Source organism: Manis pentadactyla, chromosome 11, assembly GCF_030020395.1.
Source record: "Manis pentadactyla isolate mManPen7 chromosome 11, mManPen7.hap1, whole genome shotgun sequence".
NCBI classification, from domain to species: domain Eukaryota; kingdom Metazoa; phylum Chordata; class Mammalia; order Pholidota; family Manidae; genus Manis; species Manis pentadactyla.
This window is the reverse complement of record NC_080029.1, coordinates 94,209,210-94,230,109: the sequence shown is the minus strand read 5'-3', so window position 1 is coordinate 94,230,109 and position 20,900 is coordinate 94,209,210. Positions and strand designations below refer to the sequence as shown.

Sequence of the window (20,900 nt, the reverse complement as noted above, 5' to 3'; positions counted from 1 at the left end):
AAGTCAAAGACAAATACCATATGACCTCACTTGAATGTGGAATTTAAACAAAATTATGCAAGTTCATATACAGAGAACAAATTGGTTGCCAGAAATGGGAGGTAGGAAGTGGGTAAAATTGGTGAAAGGTGTTAAAAGGTACACTTGCAATTATAAAATAAATAAGTTATGGGGATGTTATGTACAGCACAGTGACCATACTTAACAATACTGCGTTATATATTTCAAAGTTGCTAAGAAAGTAATCTTAAAAGTTCTCATCACACAAAAAAATTTTTTTCATAACTATGTGTGGTGACAGATGTCAACTACAATTATTGTGGTGATCATTGCACAATACATACACATATCAAATCATTACATTATACACTTGAAACTAATACAATATTCTATGCCAATTATACCTCAAAACAAAAGTGTATGAGGAACACCAGATCATACTCATAGGGAGTGTGAGCATGCTGACTGGGTCACCAGCAGTTAGATGCCTAGAATGATTCAGTCTGAGGCTGCTACCGTTGGTTTGGAGGACAGAAAGACCCACTGCCGGCAGAGCGCTGGCTCATGGTGGGCTGGACTCCACACTTTCTACTGGCCATGGGCAGGGACCACCTTGTTCCTGGATGGACCAGGAGACCACTTCTCTGCTATGATTTGAAAGTTCCAAAAGTTTCCATTCACTCTACCACCAAAAATATCTCTCCAGTTTCCTGTCAAGGGCTGAAGAATAATTCCAAATTGCATTCTTTAAATGAACAAGTTATGCTCCCTTGGACGTTAATACCATTACATCTGCAGATAATAGTTTACTTAGCGAAGTGCTGGTCACTGAGGGAATGAGACTCTAATCCTCCCCAACCCAGGAAGATTCTAGGACCAATTTTAGCCTTTGGAGGAGCAATGAGATGGGTAGTCCCCACAGTCCCCTTTAATGAAGTCACAACCAAGATGTCGTCTGTTTCTTACCAGCTCCACACACTAACACCTTGCTCCCCAGGGTAATTCCAGCTCGCTGGCAGGCATGGATCCCCACAGACAGCGGCTCAATCAGGGCCCCTTCCTCAAAGGTGACATTGTCAGGAAGCCTGGGGAATCATTCAACACACTCAGTTAGTGTCTCTGGGTTAACAAGAATGATAGTACCTAATGTTTACAGAACATTTATTTATGTGTTGGGCAAAGAGCTAAGCAATTTACAAATATCCCCTTAGGTAAATCCTTGGAATAGTTCTATGATAGGTGCTATTATTGCCATTTTATGGATGAGGAAACCAAGCCTTGGAGGATTAACTGGTGTCTCCAAAGGTTCAAAAGTAGTGAGGGACTCAAATGATTTGAATTGGAGACCGAACATTTGATTCCACATTGCCCTCTCTGAAAATGGTTTTCTTCAGAGAAATCACTTCAGAGAATGTGAATATATTATGTTTTTAACATGCTTTAATCTGCTATCCAAGAGAGTATGGTGTGGCTATCACTAACAGACAAAAAGTTCATTTAACAAGGAATTAACAGAACCACATTCCAGCTACTCATCTGCCTCTCAAACTTGCAGCCTTTCTGGTTCCACTTTGGCCAACAATCCCAACTATTAGCAGCTTCGCAAAACACTGATGTAAATGCGGGCGTCATGCTGTTCTTTGTCCTCCACAGCTGATGGCAGTGTCTGCCTGGCTGTCCCAGGACTGGGATAGATGGTGAAAGGGCCTGCCTTTCACACAGCTTATTAAATGCTGTGTCATCTCCACCACTGGGTTCGTTTTCACTTCTGAGTCATTGGGCAGCCTGACCCTATTAACAAACTCACTGAAGATGGCAAACATTTGCATAAAGCTTTACAGATTAGAGAGCTTTTTCATCCACTACCTCATTTAATACTCCCCATGACCTGGTCAGGCAGGGAGGGCAGACTTTATTTTTACCTTTATTGTACAAAAGAGGAAACTAAAACTCAATGACATAAGAGACATGCCCGCAGTCACAAGCCGAGTGAGTGGAAAAGCAAGACTAGGCCCCAGGTGTCCTGATTCCACACCTTCTGCTTGTGCCTGATCAGCTCCTTCTTGGTACAGCAGCTCTGTAGCTCATATCTAGTTTCTGCTAGTTCATCACTGCCCAATATTTATTAGTGCCCCCCAAAACCTTTACATGCAAGAAATGAGAACCTTCAAGTTCCACAAAGAAAGGGGCAGCCAAACCATGAGCTCATCCCCATGGTCCTTCTGTCCCTGCTCCCAGTCCTCCACAGAATGAATAACAAGGCTTGCGGTCCATTTTGCTGCTGCCCACCACCCCTTCCTCCTCCCCTCCCTCTGCCTCTCTCCCATCATATCCCCCCACAGCCCACTCTCCTGCTTGGATTGCTGTCATTACCCCTTCTACCCATGCTACCCACCCCATCAATTCCAAATAAGGAAAGGAAGCTTGAAATGAAGTAATGAGGACTCCCCAAATCTCTCAAGGACCCCCCCCAACCAACCACACCCCTTCCCACTTGTCTCCCCCAGAGCTGTTTGCTCGGAGCTGAGGGTGGCCTTGGGGCAGGAGCCAGGCACTGCTCTCCCTTCTCTCTGACTTCCCTTTGGGGAGACTGTTCTCTTGATCAGACAGATGCTGTCCTATCGCACATGCAGCTGTATCGGCCGCATGGAAGGGCAGCCTGGCATGGAGGCAAGAGCACCAGGCAGAGTCCTGGGGCCAAGCCCCTTGCCACTGACCCTGGGATACTTACTGGGTCCTCCTTCCCCACCCTTGCTCTGTGAGAACTGAGGAGTAAGGGAGCTAAGAGGACTCCAAGTTGCTTCCCAAGCCTACTCCTCCATGACTTTATAAACACCAGAGAATAACAAGGCCACTTGGTGGTTTTCACAATAAGGGTTTAGGTAACAGGCAAAGAGTTAGGATGATCAAGAAGCCAAGGGGGAAGCAGGAAGACAGAAAATAAGAGGCTATAGTAGTATAGGAATCCCTACAAAGAGAAACCGGAGAGGAGGGCGTGGGTCCAGGGCTGGGCTGGGGACACAGGCAGAAAGTACCCTGGGAAGACAGGGGAGGTAGGGATTGCCTGTCCCCCAGGGGCCCATTAGCCCTCCCATTGCCACTGCCAACCAGAACACCCCCCCCACACACACCCCCATCTCTTGGGCAAGGCTCCCTTTCAGGCCTGACCCTGTATCATCCCCCAGACTCAAGGCCACAACTATGATAGATCATGGCACCATTTATTGAACACCTACTGTGTGCAAGGTCTTGTGCTGTGTACCTGATATGCCTTTCTCATTGAATTCTGTCAATAATTCTTTGTGCATCATCATATTGGTACTATTATCATCTGCATTTGACAAGGATATTGAGGTTACAAAGTTTAAGTAATTTGCTCAAGGTTACAGAGTTGGTAAGGAGCAGAGACCAGTGGTTAGTCTTAAACTTTACTAGTTTGTTCTTCTGTCTTCCACAAAAACCTCATCTGGTGCCTTGACTTGGAACCAGACCAGAAAAGGTGGGCTGGTTCAGAAACCACTTACTGAGATGTGACCTGTGCCTATGTAACCAGCTTTCTTCTAGAGCAGGTTCAGGTGTTGACTTAAACTCATCACAAGGTCTGGCTCGTGACTCCTCTCAAGGCTTCCAGTGGGCACTAGAAATCTCAGATTTGTCAGGCTGCTCCTGTGACTGGCACCTGGCCTCCACTGGACAAGCCCCCTCCTGGCTGACAGAGCCCCCGTGGGGGTGGTCAGGTCAGGAGGAAAGCAGCACGTCAGCTCCCCTGAGCTCCATGGACCGGGGCCTATGCAGAGGTGCAACACTTTGCTTCTGCCAGACACTTCTCAGCCCAAACCTCTCTGATAGCTGGGGTAGGAGAGTGAGCACAGGGCAGGAGCTTGGGAGTCACAGCTGCCCTGGCTTTACTCCTGGCTCCACTCACCCTTGCACAAAACTGCACTACTGGTGCCCGACTCCCCATTATTCTTATGAAGGTTAAATTAGAGGATTGCACGAGGCTGGACACATGCTAATAGCACCTGTGACTTCACAAGCAGTGCCTTATTTCACCTTCAGGGGGTAACTGAGACTAAAGCAGAGGAAGTGAAGTCATGTCCCCAAAGCCCATGCCCTTGCTGCACACCAGACCTCCTCCAACCATTGCTGTTACTGTTTGTGTGGCTGTCAGGTTCACTGCTGTTAGCAGTTCTCTCTCCACAGCTGCGGTGAACACACCAGTTATGGAGAATGAACCACAGCACGTTATCTTCAGAATGGCTGGAGAGGAGTAAGTGATTTCAGCAGGTTTTTTTATTGCTGTTCTAGGTGAGGGAAAGCCAGACTGGGAGACTAAAACCAAGCCCTGTGAGTCAGTCTTAGTCCAAGCCAGGCTACCCCTCTCAGTGCCACCAAAAAGGGCAGGCCTGCTGAGGAGGTGCCTCATGTTTACAATCAAGAGCTAAGAAGAACAGAGGTATCACCACAGGAAGCTAGAAGAAAGAACACTGAACAAAAGGAAGGAGAGAGGGCCCAGGTGGCACGGCTGGGCCTTGGGCACTAACTTGTAGCAGAAGTTGGCATTGTGCTTATAAAACCGGCAGAGGTTCCCATCATCAGGGGGTGTGGCACAGAAGAAGATGGATGGTGACAGGTTGTATCGGCCAATCTTGCAGAATTCATCAGTTTCTTGGGGGACACCAGGCTCGATGGCAACACGATCACCTGGGGAAGAAAACACGAGCAGGAGTGCAGAGGCTCCAAAGGGACATGTGCTCACAGGCCAGTGCCGGTGGGAGAATCTGGCCTCTCTGGGGGCCCTTGGCAAGCCCAGTCCACTGGTGCTTCCCAAGGAAAACAAGGATTCAGCACAGACTTATGCTCTGGGAGAAAATGACCAACACACTTCTCCACAGACTAGTGTGTACTGCCCTTTCACCAACTCATGGAAGAAGCCCAACCTGCCCCTTCGCAGCCACCTCCCAGCTTGGGAAGCAGAGTCAGTCCCATCTCTAAGTCCAGCCAGGTCCAGTTCCCATATCAACCTGCTGCAAAAGAGGGAGCCAGGTATGGAGTTCGCAGACATTTTTTTCTTCACCTGTTCTGAAATTATGGGGCAAGCCCCTTAAAAACACACGGGCATAATTACGGCATGTCTTATGTCCAGTCAGCAGTAACTAGGAGTCAACTGACTCCAGGTTAGCAGAACAGCTAAGGCCATCAGCCTGCAGAGCCCTCAACCTCTGGTACAGCAGGAAAAACATTTGGGCTTGTGAATAGCCAGGTCTACTGTCCTTATACTCTATGTCTCATCACATCTGCATGGAAATCCAGCCTTAGAATTGCTCTTCTGTTTTCATAATGAAAATTTTCAAACATGCAGTGAAGTGGAAAGAACTATACAGTCAGCACCTGGATATCCACCACCTAGATTCTACAATTAACATTTAGCTACAGTCACTTCATACATATCCATCCAACCATCCATCTATCCATCTTTTCTGATCCACTTTTAAGTAGGTTATAGACATTAGTATACTCCACACTTAAATATTTCAGCCTATCATTAACTAGAGTTCAGTTCTTGTTTTTGGCTCTTAAGGTAAAATTTAGATATTGATGAAATGCACAAACCTCACAGGGATCACTAGATATATCTGGAGAAATGATGCTCACCTGTGTACTGTAAACCCCTCTCAAGATGCAGAACATTACTACCACCTCCGAAACATCATTCCTTTGTGTCCCTTGCCAGTCAACCCCACCCGCTCCCCCATGGGGGTGTACAAGCAGAGCTAGGGACCACCTGAGCCTGAAGAACCCATGGGATGTCTGCCCTTCATGAAGCAGAGATGTATTAAGTTATTTTTTAAGTCTTTTGTGTATAAAGTATGCACAGCATAGTGTAGAGTCCTGGTATGTAGTTGGTGCCACTAAAAGTAGTGGCGGCAATGGTCATAGTAGTAGTAATAGTAATATATAGTAGTATTACATTTTTGTATTGTATTTATTATTTAGTATGTATTATAATGACCTGAGCTGGTATCATTGTAGAGGAAATTCAAACTATGAGCGAGCTAGATGGCCAGCTTGTATATAAATGAGGAATCTTTCCATGCCTTAGGTTTAGTGATTAAGATTGATGTTTAAATTTCATGAACAAATATTAAGAACTACTCAATGAGTGGTTTCCTTCTTTCTAGATTAGTTGATTAGAACTTTAAGTCAAAGTTAGCATATGAAACACTTAAAAATGTTATAGTCTTAAAAAGCATTCACACAAATCCCTATGACCATGAAATGTGTTCCTCCATTTGTATGTCTCTTCCTTCCAGCCCCTTCTACTTTCTCTGCTGCCCAGGGAACTTTCTCCAAATTATGCTTCTATCATTGATAATGAATTCTTCAACCTAGCTTTCAAGGTCCTCTATAATCAGGCAGAGTTTTATGTTAGGTGTATTGTGTAATTATTATTAATAGCATAATAATTCACTGCTGTACAGAGCTTTTTAAAGAGGGACTTTGACACAGATGATGCATTTTTGTCATATCCACGAACTCCCCCCCACAAAACCTCTGCTCCAAGCAGCTCAAACTTATTAGCAACCCAGGTATGTTACTCCAGCCTTTGTAATTTTATTATTCTGTTCCTTGTCACTGAAATATTAACTTCTGACCTCTTCAACTAAAATCCTTTTCCAAATCTCCAGATGCTGGGTAGCTCAGTGGTTCTCAGCAGTTGCTCTAGAGTCTAAAGACCATGGCAAACACCACACTTCACTTTCTTCACTGTGACCCTGGGCAATCACCACACTTCACTTTCTTCATCCATTAGCAAGGAAAATAATACCCATCTCCTAGAGTTGTTTCAATAAGGAAATACATAATTATGCATGTAAGTAGTTAACATGGAGACTAAAATAGTAAAACAACACATATTAGCTTCCCCTTTTTTTTATATGTCCAGCTCAAAGACCCATCTCCTCTATGAACCTTTAAGCTCCTCTGCCTGCAACAAATGCCCTTTCTTTGAACTCCAAGGGCCTACTCTTTCTCACACCTGACTGCACCCTATGGTTCTGTTCTCCAGGTGTTGGAACTTATCATGTCCTGATATCCTCTCTCCCCAGCTAGACTGAACCATCCAGGGATCATATCTTCTCGATTTTCTATACCCCTCAAAGCACCTGGCACAAGGCTGACCCACTGTAGATGCTGACTCGGCACTTGCTATAACTTAAATTTAGAGAACCCCATTCTCTGTTATGACTAATATTTAAGGTATCTCATCCCACAGGTAAGAACCATTCAGTGGCTGGTGGAAACTATAAACCTTCCACTTTGGGGTAACTCTGAAGAAACTCAGGGGTTTTCTTGACTTCCACTGATGATGAATGGAGGGCCTGACTTAGCATTCCTACATGAGACCCAAGTCTAGCTTCTTCAGAGCTGGTCAGTAGTTGGGCTCAGAGTGCCTTACAGCACACACAGGATGGCCCATGGTGCCAACACGCCCCAAATAATCTGAAGTTACCTCCAGGGTGTGTGGTGGCCTCATCAGCCATGGAAGGTTAGAGTCAAGAGCTGGCTATGCTCAGGCAGCTTAGGTTTGACTTGCCATGCTGGGGAACATCACAGGCTGCCACGGCTAAGAATTCCTCCCTCCAGGAGAATGAATTAAGCAAATCTAGAAAAACAGTGGTGTTTCCCAGGCATCAAAGACCCTGGTTCTCAGCATGTGGCTCCTGTGCCAGGAATGTTCTTCCCACCAGTTCACCTGGCTTTTTTCTTACTTGCCTTCAGGTGTTGGGTTAATTCTCTCTCCCCCAGAGGAGCCAAGGGTCTGGCTAGAACACACTGACACACCCTGACTTCTCTGCTGCCTTCAACACAATTGTAATTAAGTAACTATCTGTCTTCCACTGTAGAAGGCAAGGTCCATGTGTTTACAGAACAGCCCATCGTGTTCCCTGCTGCATCCCCAGTGTTTAACACGGCCTGGCCCTGAGAAAGCATGCAGAAACATTTATTTAGATTGAATGAGTAAATAAATCAGTTAGCTAAAGGACTTTGCTGACCTGATCTTAGGTGCTTTACCAGTGATCCCACTTTTATAACTGTTCCTGAAGCTTCGTGCCCCAGCACCATGGGCTTTTTCACAACAAAATTCCCTATGCGACCATGCTGCCAGTAGTGGACATCTGAGCCGCAGATCCCAACGGAATGCATCTTCAGCAGCACCTCTGATGGGAGGAGGAAGGAGAACACAAGTGAGGGAAGGAACGAGCACCCTATTACCCTGAAGCACCAGGGGTTTTCCCTCTGGACAGGAGGGGACTTAGTCTCAAAGGCCAGGTACCAAATTTAGACCACAAAGGAAATAAGCTAAATAGCAGTGGCAGTTAAGTCTTGCAGGCCAAAGAAAAAGATTCCACAGAACAAAATAACTGCATGTGACTAGCTACTGTGCTCAGTTTTCTGGTCAAATGCTAGATGTTGCTGTCAAGGTATTTTTCTCAATGTGGTTAACATTTAAATCAGTAGACTCTGAGTAAAGCAGATGACCCTCTATAATGTGCATACACTTCATCCAGTAAGTTGAAGGCCTTAAGAGAAAAGATGGGGGCCTCCAGAAGAAGGAATCCTCCTCAAGACTGCAACTTCAACTCTTACCTGAACTTCCAGCCTGCTGGTCAGCCCCACAAATTTCAGACTTGCCAGCCCCCGCACTCACGAGCCAATTCCTTAAAACTAATCTCCTCAGCCCTCTTTATGTATACATTCGTAATAAATTTGTACATAAATAAATATATATAATAAATCTCTCTCCTTTCTCTTGTGGTTCTGTTTCTCTGGAGAACTCTAAAGCACTGCATAAACAAGATAATTATTAACAGAAATGTATCAACAACCTAAGAGAAAAACCTGTTTTCAAAGAGATAACTGTTTGCAGACAATTAATATGCTCTGCCTGATTCTTATTCATGAGAGGGACATTCATAGAACCTAGGCTCGGCAGAACGTTGTGTGCCATCAGGCTGGTTCTTCATGCCTGCTGTTCGGTTACAAAGTACAGCTACCATTTAAACCGCCCAAAGATCTCCGCTGGCATTTCCCCTTCACAGGTTTGAATGAAGTAAAATTCAGTGGTATTGTTGTCAGTTTTCCAAGTTAAAAATAATGATGCATCCGAGCCCCTTTGCTAAAATAAATTCTAAAGGATTACTGGCCTAGTCTGATGGAGATGGCCATGTCACAAATATCTCCCTGAGAACAATCTCTGCCTTAGAAAGACAGAGACCCAGAACTCTACCATGCCCTCAGAAGTCTTACACAACGTCCTGGCCACAAACCGTGCGCAGTGATCCACCGGGTGTGGCTCTGCAGAATGTTCTCTGTCCTCAGTTTTGGTAAACAGAGTTTAGAAATGGCAGGGTGAATTCTGAGATTAAAGGTAGGGGAAATCATCTGAGGTAGAATTATCTCCGTTTCCTCTCTTGAAGTTACCAATTTGTAATAAGATTAAATCTGACTTGCTAGAACTAGCTGAAACGGACCCGTCATTTCGCCGTCCAATTCAATGAGGTGCACCTTTCACTTTTCTGAACATACTATCTTGGTGAAAATGCTTAAGCCCTAAATATACATTACTTGCTAAACACTGATTGAAACTGACTTTTGAGTAGCAAAGCTCTGGAGGTTCCAGGAAAGCTGGCTTCAGTCTGAGGTTCACACAGAAGCTACAGTTCTGGGGTATGGTGGGGCAAGCTGGGGGAGCACAATACCCCAACTCACCTAGGACAGAAGGGACCTGAGTGGCTAGGTGTGGGATGAGCTCTTTATAAACCCTCTGCTCCTCACCCCCAGCCTCACTTCAGAGTCCTGCAGATCATGAAGCAGAACTCTAGGGATGGGAGGGATTGGAAACCTGGCAGTAGGGTTCTGCCCCCACCATGACCTCCCCAGGTGCAGATATCACCCTGGGAAACGTGCAGGTCAGCTCACGCTTTGGCCCAGGATGCTGGCCCCGTGAGAGGCCCATAGGATTGGAGCAAAGGTGTAAAGGTGGCGGGGAAGTCTGCCCCAGTGCTCACCTACTTTGTGCACCTGGTTGATTAGGGTAGTGAGTCAGGGCTCCATGCAGCCCCTCCCCACTGGACAGAAGGTCCTGGTCTTCTTAGAATAATGCTGCCTTTCCTAATTAAAAGATTAAGTTCTGTAGACAAATTTTTCAAAGTTTGGGTTTGGGTCAGGGTTAGGACATGATTTGACCATCCAAATAGCAACTTACGGTGGACAGAGTAACCTGACTCTGTTGTTATATCACAAGGGGAACTATGCTGCCTTCAGTCCATTTACTAAAGACAATATACAGCCCTGCATGGTTAACCCTTCCAGTTTCACGACTATTCCTTTAATTTCACATAGTGTCAAGTTGAATCTATGAAGTCAGACTGTGGACAATGCACTGGGTTGAGATAACTGATAACTCCTAACAGGAGCACAGTTTTAATGGAGGCAGAAGTAAGGAACAGTAGGAAAAGAGGGGTAATGAGCAATGCACATATCTCCAGGGCAAAACATAGGGAACAATAAAGCGAAAGCTGAGCATACCAAGGACCTACCATTTGGGCCTGGTTCAGGGGTGGGATAGTTCTCCTAAAGGAAACAAAACAGAAAAATCATTTAGCATGTGTAATAACTTTATCTCATGAACATTTTCAATTTCTGTTTTTTAAACTAAAGTGGAACTTCATCCAAACATTTCTGCTTAAGAATTCACACAGGCTCAGACCATACTGCTGTTGGGTGGATGGATGTCTGAGGGGGAACACTGAATAGTGCCAACTTCACCCCACCCACCCCTGCAATCTTCCCTGGACTAATAAAATAATATGCTCCTTGCACCTGCACAAGGCTCTTTGGGCTGCTTCAGGTCTGTAGATCTGCCCTTTGTATCAGATCCTTCCCTCCCAGAAAGACACATTCTTGGATACAGATTGGTTTGGTCTGGCAAACTCATACAGGCAAAGGATGAGCGTTTCTGGCAGTGGCATGTGAGGGCTTTTACCTCTACGTGGTTGCAGAAAGTGTGTGTGTTGCCACTCTTCTTCCTTTCTATTAGTGTCCACACTAACATTTGCTCCTTTCTTCCAAAACCTCCCATGTGGTGTTTTAGAGGGCCCTTGGAAACACATAGGGCCTGCATTTTGGCCACTCTCACAGGTTCAAAACACAATCTGAGCTATTCTGGTGTTTACATCTATTACTACTGTTGTTTTACCAAGCTTATTTTTCCATTACCAACTGTCTAGGAACTGGTGACAAGGAGGAAGGAAAGTGAGTAGCCAAGTCCAAGTGTTGATGTTATTAATTCTTTGAAGACAGCCAAAAAGAAGGAAAAGGGATGTAAAATGTTTACTACACCTATGTGCAGACAACACGCTGGGCTTTACATATATCATGGCACGTGACCCACAGTTTGCAGATGAGAAACCTTTGAGGTGAGGCTGGGAAGTTAAGTAATTCATACTGCCAGAGTGGACAAACCAGGTGTGTCTGATTCCCAAGCCTGCCTGCACCCTACTGCACCTCCTCAAGGCGGAATGTGCCTTTTCAGCTTCAGGGGTGATTCAAGGAACAGTCAATCAGGTGATGGGAACCCTGGAGCTGCGCCCCCTGCAGAGCGCTCATGGAGGAGCTCTGCTGCAAAGCTTGTAGAAAGTTTTCCCCGGAAGCTTTTATGAGCAGCAGTAAGACACTGAGGCTATTTGCCAACAAGATAATTACCCCAGTACCTTCAATCTCTTTGGTACCAGATACAGCACCTAGCCCTACATGGTGGGGCGGGGGGATGTTTTATTTGTTAAATAACTCTCCGTAACAGTGATTCATGGAAGGTCTGAGGTTCTCTCTTGTCTCAGATTATCAGTCTTTTCTACTGCAGTAGCTCAATGCTAATATGAACTCCTTGTCTTCAGTGAAACACAATAAAAAAATATTGCTCCCTGTAACACAGCATACCAACTTTGGCCTTAGCGCCATGCAAGGCTGCAGTGACTTTCCCAGATACTAGATAATGCTAATTATCACTGACTAGCTAACACTGACCAACTCCTTTGTGTCAGGGCCAGTGCTAAGTGCCATACATGCATCACCCCAGTTCATCCTCACAACAACTCTATGTTATATTTCTCTTATTGTCCCATTTTCCATATGAGACTAAGGAATGAGGACATTTAGCAATCTGCCCATAATAACACTGAGGTAGCACAGGGTGGAACTGCATCCAAAGCAGCCTGGGGAGGGAGGGAAGGAGAGAGGGAGGAAGGAAGGAAGAAAGGACGGAGGGATAGAGAGAGTAGGAGGGAGGGAGGAGAAAAGAAAGGAGGAGGGAGGGAAGGAGGGAGGGAGGGAGGGAGGGAAGAGGAAATCAAGAAACGGGCGATTTGGATAGCTAGCCGTTACCAAAACCTTTCTGAAAGTGCTGATCCCACACCTGGCATTTACATATCAGCAACCACATTTACAACATCAGCAACTGCTGTGTAAAGTTATGTTTCTGTTATATACTACGTGGGATTTTAAACTGCAGGTTAAATTTAAACTAAAGACTAAGGCCTTTATTTCAGTCTTGGAACGGCACCTCCTCTTCCCCCTAAAGGCACTAGGAGGCAGTTTCTCAGGCACTGAGAGATAATTCACATAATACTTTTCATATCCTTGCCCCCAGCCAGGCCACTCCATCTGGGGGCAGAGAGGTGATAAGATTCAAGCTCAGAGCAACAAATGGCCACACCAAATAGGCCCTGTGTCACTAATTTGCTCCCTGTAACACAGCATACCAACTTTGGCCTTAGTGACTTTCCCAGATACTAGAGGGTGCTGTGTAGCGGCCTGGCTTCTCCTTAGCAGAAAAGATGCTACCCAGAACGTAAACACCTCTCCTGGCAAGGCTACTTGCCTTTTTTGTTGGTTCTCTTTCTGCCGATTCTAATCATCCTTACAACTCAGCTCAGCTCCTGACTCCACTCTCTGCAGGAGACATGCCACCTTAACACAAAACCAAGTTAAGAGCCAGCCCTTAAGTTCGTAAATATTATCCTAAGTACAGCCATGGAGCTCAGAAGGTTTTAGAAAGTTATCATAGCACAGCTACTAAAAATCCCCTGCTTTTTGTTTGTGGTTCCTTGGTATGACGTTGGCTACAATCCTGTTAATACTTAATCTCCTTTTCTGTCTCAGATTTCAGTGGTAATATTCTTTCATTTATCCTATTTCTCATCTATCAAAGTTTTTTGGCTCCCCAAGATCTCAAACATTCGCTTTATCCCCAGAACCCCTTTCTTCATTCCCAAAGGTTTTGCAATCAGGTATATTCAAGGTTTCCTGAACAGGATTTCTTGTCTTTTTTGAGTGATTGTAACAAGGGGATAAAGAGGAGTCAAGTGACGGTTTTTTTCTGTAATTAGGTCAGTTTTCCAGTATTTTCACTCCAAGTCAGACACATATCACATACATATTCTCCCTTCTATCCCCTTCAGGTAAACCCCACCCCTACCCCCAATAAATCCTACTAATACTTCAGGAAGAACTCTCTGTGGGAATATGATATCTCAGGTGCCTCTTGCATCTTATATGTTATCTTGCCTTTCCTAAATATTTTTTCTCTAATTAATCTAAATATGTATTTCCTAAATATATCCTACCAGCCCCCTTTCCTCTACTTCTGCCTGTACATCTGGGCTGCAGCAATGGCCTCAACATGAGGCATAATCAGCGGAAAATACATCTGCCCTCCTCCAGCCAACCTGAGTAGTGCAGTGGTGAAGGACTCAGACTCTGGAATCACCTGTGTGCAAAACCAGCTAAGTGACCTGGGGGTAGTTACATAACCTCTTTGTGTCCTCAATTTCCTCCTCTGGACACCTAGTAAATAAGTTACTCTTATTAGGAAAGAAATCAAAGTTCTTCTAATAAACAGATGTGGAGATACAATGTAGAGCATAGGCAATATAGTTAATAACATATAATAACTTTGTATGGTAACAGATGGTAGCTAAATTTATCCTGGTGATCACTTTGTAGTGTAAATAAATGTCGAATCACTATGTTATACACCTGAAACTAATACAGTATTGTATGTCCAACAACACTTCAATTTTTTTTTTAAAGTTCTTTTTCTATAATTGGCTCACAGTATGGTTGAACCTGCTCTTGACAACCTTACCCTTTTCCTTTTGAAAAGGGTAAAGTTTTTTAAACTGTTTTGGGGAAAAGTTGTATTTCCCTTGTTTTCATGTCACTATTAAGAGAATTTGCTCTTTGCAAAAATATGCAACAAAATATTAGCAAATCGAATTAAAAAATACATCAAAAAGATCATCCATCATGATCAAATAGGGTTTATTCCAGCGATGCAAGGATGGTACAACATTCAAAAATCCATCAACATCATATATCACATCAACAAAAAGGACAAAAAACCACATTATCATCTCCACAGATGCTGAAAAAGCATTTGACAAAATTCAATACCCATTCATGATAAAAAATTCAACAAAATGGGTATAGAGGGCAAGTACCTCAACATAATAAAGGACATATATGACAAACCCACAACCAATATCATACTTAACAGTGAGAAGCTGAAAGCTTTTCCTTTAAGAACAGGAACAAGACAAGGCGGCCCACTCTCCCCACTTTTATTCAACATAGTTCTGGAGTTCCTAACAATGGCAATCAAACAACACAAAGAAATAAAAGGCATCCAGATTGGTAAAGAAGAAGTCAAACTGTCACTGTTTGCAGATGACCTGATATTGTACACAAAAAACCCTAAAGAATCCACTCCAAAACTACTAGAACTAATAACTGAATTCAGCAAAGTTGCAGGATACAAAATCAATACACAGAAATCTGTTGCATTTCTAGATACTAACAATGCATTAGCAGAAAGAGAAATCAGAAAAACAATTCCATTTACAATTACATCAAAAAGAATAAAATACATAGGAATAAACCTAAACAAGGAGGTGAAAGACATATACCCTGAAAACTACAAGACACTCATGAGAGAAATTAAAGAAGACACCAATAAATGGAAATATATCCTGTGCTCATGGATAGGAAGAATTAATATTGTCAAAATGGCCAGCCTGCCTAAAGCAATCTACAGATTCAATGCAATCCCTATCAAAATACCAATGGCATTCTTCAACCAACTAGAGTTAATAGTTCTAAAATTCACATGGAACTACAAAAGACCCTGAATAGCCAAAGCAATCCTGAGAGGGAAGAATAAAGCTGGGGGGATTATGCTCCCCGACTTCAAGCTCTACTACAAAGCCACAGTAATCAAGACAATTTGGTACTGGCACAAGAACAGACCCACAGACCAAAGGAAAGACTAGAGAGCCCAGATATAAACTGAAGCATAAACGGTCAATTAATATATGATAAAGGAGCCATGAATATACAATGGGGAAATGACAGCCTCTTCAACAACTGGTGTTGGCAAAACTGGACAGCTAGATGCAAGAGAATGAAACTGGATTATTGTGTGACTCCATACACAGAGGGAAACTTGAAATTGATCAAAGATCTGAATGTAAGTCATGAAACCATAAAACTCTTAGAGAAGAAAACATAGGCAAAAATCTCTTGTATATAAACATGAGCAACTTTTTCCTGAACACATCTCCTCGGGTAAGGGAAACAAAATAAAACATGAACAAATGGGACTACATCAAACTAAAAAGCTTCTGTACAGCAAAGGACACCATCAGTAGAACAAAAAGGCATCCTACAGTATGGGAGAATATATTTGTAAATGACATATCCGACAAGAGGTTAACATCCAAAATATATAAAGAACTCACATGCATTAACACCCAAAAAGCAAATAACCTGATTAAAAAATGGGCAGAGGATATGAACAGACAATCCTCCAAAGAAGAAATTCAGATGGCCAACAGCCACATGAAAAGATGCTCCACATTGCTAATTATGAGGGAAATGCAAATTAAAACCACAATGAGATACCACCCCAAACCAGTTAGGATGGCCAACATTGAAAAGACTAGGAACAACAAATGCTGGCGAGGATGTGGAGAAAAGGGAACCCTCCTATACTGCTAGTGGGAGTGTAAATTAGTTCAACCATGTGGAAAGCAGCAGTATGGAGGTTCCTCAAAAAACTAAAAATAGAAATACCATTTGACCCAGGAATGCCACTCCTAGGAATTTACCCAAAGAAAGCAAGATTTCAGATTCAAAAAGACATATGCACCCCTATGTTTACTGCAGCACTATTTACAATAGCCAAGAAATGGAAGCAACCTAAGTGTCCATCAGAAGATGAATGGATAAAGAAGGTGTGGTACATATACACAATGGAATGCTATTCAGTCATGAGAAGAAAACAAATCCTACTATTTGCAACAACACAAATGGAGCTAGAGGGCATTATGCTCAGTGAAATAAGCCAGGCAGAGAAAGACAAGTACCAAATGATTTCCCTTATTTGTGGAGTATAACAATAAGGAACAAAACAGCAGCAGACTCAGACTCAAAGAAGGGACTAGAGGTTAGCAAAGGGGAGGGGTGGGGGAGGATGGGTGGGGAGAGAGGGAGAAGGGGATCGAGGGGTACTATGATTAGTACACATGGTGTGTGGGTGATCACGGGGAAGACAGTGTAGCACAGAGAAGACAAGTAGTGACTCTCTGGCATCTTACTACACTGATGGACAGTGACTGCAATGGGGTATGGGGGTGACTTGATAATATGGGTGACTGTAGTAACCACAGTGTTTGTCATGTGAAACCTTCATAAGAGTATATATCAATGATACCTTAATAAAAAATTTAAAAATAAACAGACTTTGCTCCTCAAAAGACTGGAATCTGAAAGAAAGTGAAGTAGAATTCCAGCAGTATTCCAGGCTTAATTCTATCAGCTGTGGGAAAGAGTGTAAAGAGTGGCCAGAGGCAAGGCTCTGAGAAGGTGCACCAGCCTTGCTCAAGGTCCCTGTGAGACAGGGACCATGGGTGTAGTCAGAGTAGGGTGAGGGCCTCTGGGGGAAACGCAGGGCGGAATATTTACAATGAGAGCAATGTAACAATGGGCAAAGAAGTCCCCATTGAAACTCTGTTAAGCATTATGCAAAGTCAAGGTCACGCTAATTCTCTAGGGAAAAATACCTAAGAATATAGACATCTTCAGTGAGATCAGTTAAAGGTCAAAAGGCCAGGAGCAACTTGGCCTGGAATGTTTGAGTGTTCTGCAAGGGTATCTCAGCATAACCCATGACTTCACTGTAAACAGCCCTAGCAAACAGACAACAACCCAGCCCACCTTGAGGGCAGGGCAGATGGTAACAAGTCCACACCCTAAGACCTCAGTTCCCAAAAGTCCTCAACTGCCTATAAATCCCCTAGACAATGCACCACCCCGGGCTCTCTTGTCCCCTCCTGGAGTGAGCCAGGAGCTCTTTCCTTTCACTTTATTTCTAAATAAAAGCCTGTACCTTGCTCTCCTACCTTGAGTGTTTGTGTAGCTCATTCTTCGGCTTCATGAACAAGAACCCCAGCATCACTGCCAGGTTCTCCTGTCAACCTGTTGGCTGGCTGCCCTCCACACTTAAGGAAAGCAAAGCAGACCTTATTTTTGCTTTCCTCCTTCCTCAAATTTCCCCCTCCCTTGAGTACTTAAGGGTTGTTTTGAGGGCAAGAGTAAAAACCAGAGGTTTTTTAATTGGCCATTTTGTCATAAAAGACTTTGTTCTAGTCTCGTTGGTCTTGGCAAATACAGGGTCAAAATAGAAGGGTCAGCCACTCTCCTGAAGTCCACTGAGCTGGTCTCCAGCCAGCCTTCCTCTGCTGGTAACAATCCTTCTAAAATGCAAATCCGTTCAAATGCTCCAGTATCCCTGTAAAATCCTGATCCCCTCATGTTGTGCCCATCATGTCTCCTTTTAAGCTTCCTGCATTTCCCAAACCCACTGCACTCAATTTCTCACCTCACAGGGGCCATTTCTCTGCTGGCTGATCCCTTTCCTTCAAGAACCCACATGAGGCCTAAAGGGAGGGGAAGACAGGCATCTGGGATGATTTCCCAATTCCCGTGGTAATTTGAAAAGATTCAAGTTTGGATGGGTTGGGCCTGTAGTGTCTGGGGGCATCGAGGGACTGTTCAATAGGCAGCTGCATTCCTAGGACTGGTGGTTGCAGTGTAGGTCAGGGATAGAGATGCAGGAATATGAATCATGAACATGGAGTGAAACAATCACCTCCTACAAGAAGTTCCCTGTCCTCACCAGGCTGGGAAGGTGACCCCTTCCTCTCCCTTGAGCTTCCACAGCACCTAGAATTGAATCCCTACAAGAGGGTTAAAGGACTATTTAATGCTCAGCTATGATAAAGTCAACTTAAAAATTTCCTAATTCAAAATGTATGGACATAACCATATGTGAACCTATCAGATGATTATGAATTCTCTGAACTTTGATGAGTGCACTAGCCTTTTAGTAACATTGGCTAAGTGTGCACTGTGTTGAATTTATATGCAACATGATATATATTTATATTTATATATAAACATTCAAATGTAATTGAACTTTTTTTTGAGCTCAGTATCACTTTGCAAAATCTGAACATATCTTCTCCAGTAATTAATGTTGTTAGTGTAAAAGTGGCTTGGGGAAAACTGCCAGCCTTAACAGCCACACTAAAAGACTTATCAAGGGGATGCCAATACTGTATCTGAGTTCACAGTTCTCCTCTTTAATTTCTCTGTTATGCAATTTTAAAAGAGAAATTCCCCCACACGCATAATTTTCATCCTTCCCCTCAGAATAGGACTACCTGTACCACTTCTCTTAGCAGTACCAGGCCTTACTACATAATATGTTAGAATTCTATTTGTGGTACTGTTGACTGCTCCTGCATTTAGGGGAAAATATTAGCTTTGCGCCTCTTGGCCTTTTGCAGACAAAGGCACTGCCCCTCCACAGCAGCTGGCAGAGATGCTAGTGTTTTCTGGATTTCATTTCCTGTTTATCTGGTTTGGTTTGGTTTTGTTGTTCAAATATAATTAAGATAAAGGGAAGGGAGGTATTTCTTTGGGCTATTTGCTACTACCTGATTTCTCTTTTTCAGAAGGAATTTTTAGATTCTATTTTCAGTCTCAAGAGCCTCTGATTGATAATAGCTTGTGTATTAAAGGGTTAAGCAGCTTGCATTTCCTCACTCCCAAGTAATCCTCCAGTTAGTTTAATCAGACTGCTCCTAGAAGCCTGTCCAGGCCCTTTAAATCTGACCCTATAGAAGCAGCTGGCTCTGTCAACTAGGCGCAAAACTGACCAGAAGAGACCTGATGTTCAGGACCAGTTGGCTGCTGGTGTTCATGCCCCCTCATTACACAATCCCCTCATCCTCACCCAAAAGTCTTAGATATAAACTTCACCCAACAGTAAAATACATATGCAGGGAGGGGATATTTTGCATGTGTTATATTACAGATATAAAATTACCTTAGCTTTTGGATTATTACAGATTCAAAGCAATTCTTCTGACCAAGGGTACATTTCCTTGAAGGGCAAAGCTCAAGAAACACTTCATGAGACACTGATCAATGTCTAAACTTGATTTTGATGCATTATTTTCTCCATCCTTTATAACTAAACGTTAGCCCATCATTCTTAAAATGAATTTAATTTGTTCTTTCTTGACACAGCTAATGATTGAAGTTCAGAATTTGCCACCCCAAAATATATTTCTTTGGCATAAGGATTGTTTCAGGATGATTATTTTTAAGAAACAGCAAACAAACCTAAGTGTCCATCAGTAGATGAATGGATAAAGATGTGGTACATACACACAATGGAATACTATTTAGCCATAAAAAGAAAAGAAATCTGGGGAGAAGCCAAGATGGCGGTGTGAGTAGGGCAGCAGAAATCTCCTCCCAAAACCATATATATTTTTGAAAATACAACTACTCCTAAAAGTGAGACCAGAGGACACAGTACAACAGCCAGGCTACATCTACTTCTGCGAGAACTCAGCACCTCACGAAGGGGGTAAGATACAACCTGCAGCCCAGCGGGACCCGAGCGCCCCCACCCCCAGCTCCCTGGCAGGAGGAAAGGAGTCAGAGCGGGGAGGGAGTGGAAGCCCAGGACTGCTAATCAACCAGCTCTAGTAATCCACACTGGGAGTGCAGACACACATTGCATGGTGTGCTGGATATTAGAGAAATGGAAAAGTAAAATCTGCGAGCAGGTCCCCGCACACTCAGCCCAGCAGGCTGGGAATCCTGAGGAACCTCAGGCGCCCCAGCCCCCTGGGTGGCAATGAGGCCCTGAAGCCCCTCATGATGATAAGCAGCCTGCCATTCATTCCCCCGAGCCAGCACAGCCCTGCCAGAGTGGTGGAGCAGCCAGAGAGCATCGGAGCCCACAGCACCCACCCAGTCTCCTCCGGGCGCACAGCCACCCAGGTGAGACCCAGAGGCTGCTGCCGGTGCGCAGCTGCCCGGCGCAGGCAGAGGAAACCAGGACAAGGTGCGAAGGGGTGCTGTTCTCACAGAAGAGCACACCCAGCATGCCTGCCTCTCCCCACAGGGTTCTGAGCTACCCTGAGGGCGGCCTGGCCCGTGGCAGCTTAGGGGATTAACCTGGAGGCTGCTCCTGGTGTGTGAGTAACCGACACAGGCAGTGGAGAAGGGCAAGTCAACCAGCAAGCAGGAAGGGACTTTGTTCACCCAGCTGACACACACGCCACCTACCTACGACTACCTCTATTGCCATTAAAAGGCAGAAGAATTTGGTCCAGTCCAGAATTACCCAGACAACCCCCAAGAGAGGTCTGGGGAAATACATATAACCAATCTTCCTGAAAAAGAATTTAAAATAAAGG

At 44.1% G+C, this 20,900-nt stretch overlaps 1 protein-coding gene across 1 annotated transcript in view; it reads right to left on the bottom strand.

The window, feature by feature from the left end:
* SORD (sorbitol dehydrogenase) overlaps positions 1 to 20,900 on the bottom strand; it is a 46,078-nt gene that overhangs the window by 15,692 nt on the left and 9,486 nt on the right. The window contains exons 2-5 of the mRNA XM_036905393.2: positions 10,605 to 10,638; positions 8,058 to 8,222; positions 4,545 to 4,704; positions 967 to 1,085 (exon numbers count right to left, since the gene is read on the bottom strand). Coding sequence (XP_036761288.1) covers positions 967 to 1,085; positions 4,545 to 4,704; positions 8,058 to 8,222; positions 10,605 to 10,638 — 478 coding nt within the window. The remainder of the gene's footprint in view (positions 1 to 966; positions 1,086 to 4,544; positions 4,705 to 8,057; positions 8,223 to 10,604; positions 10,639 to 20,900) is intronic.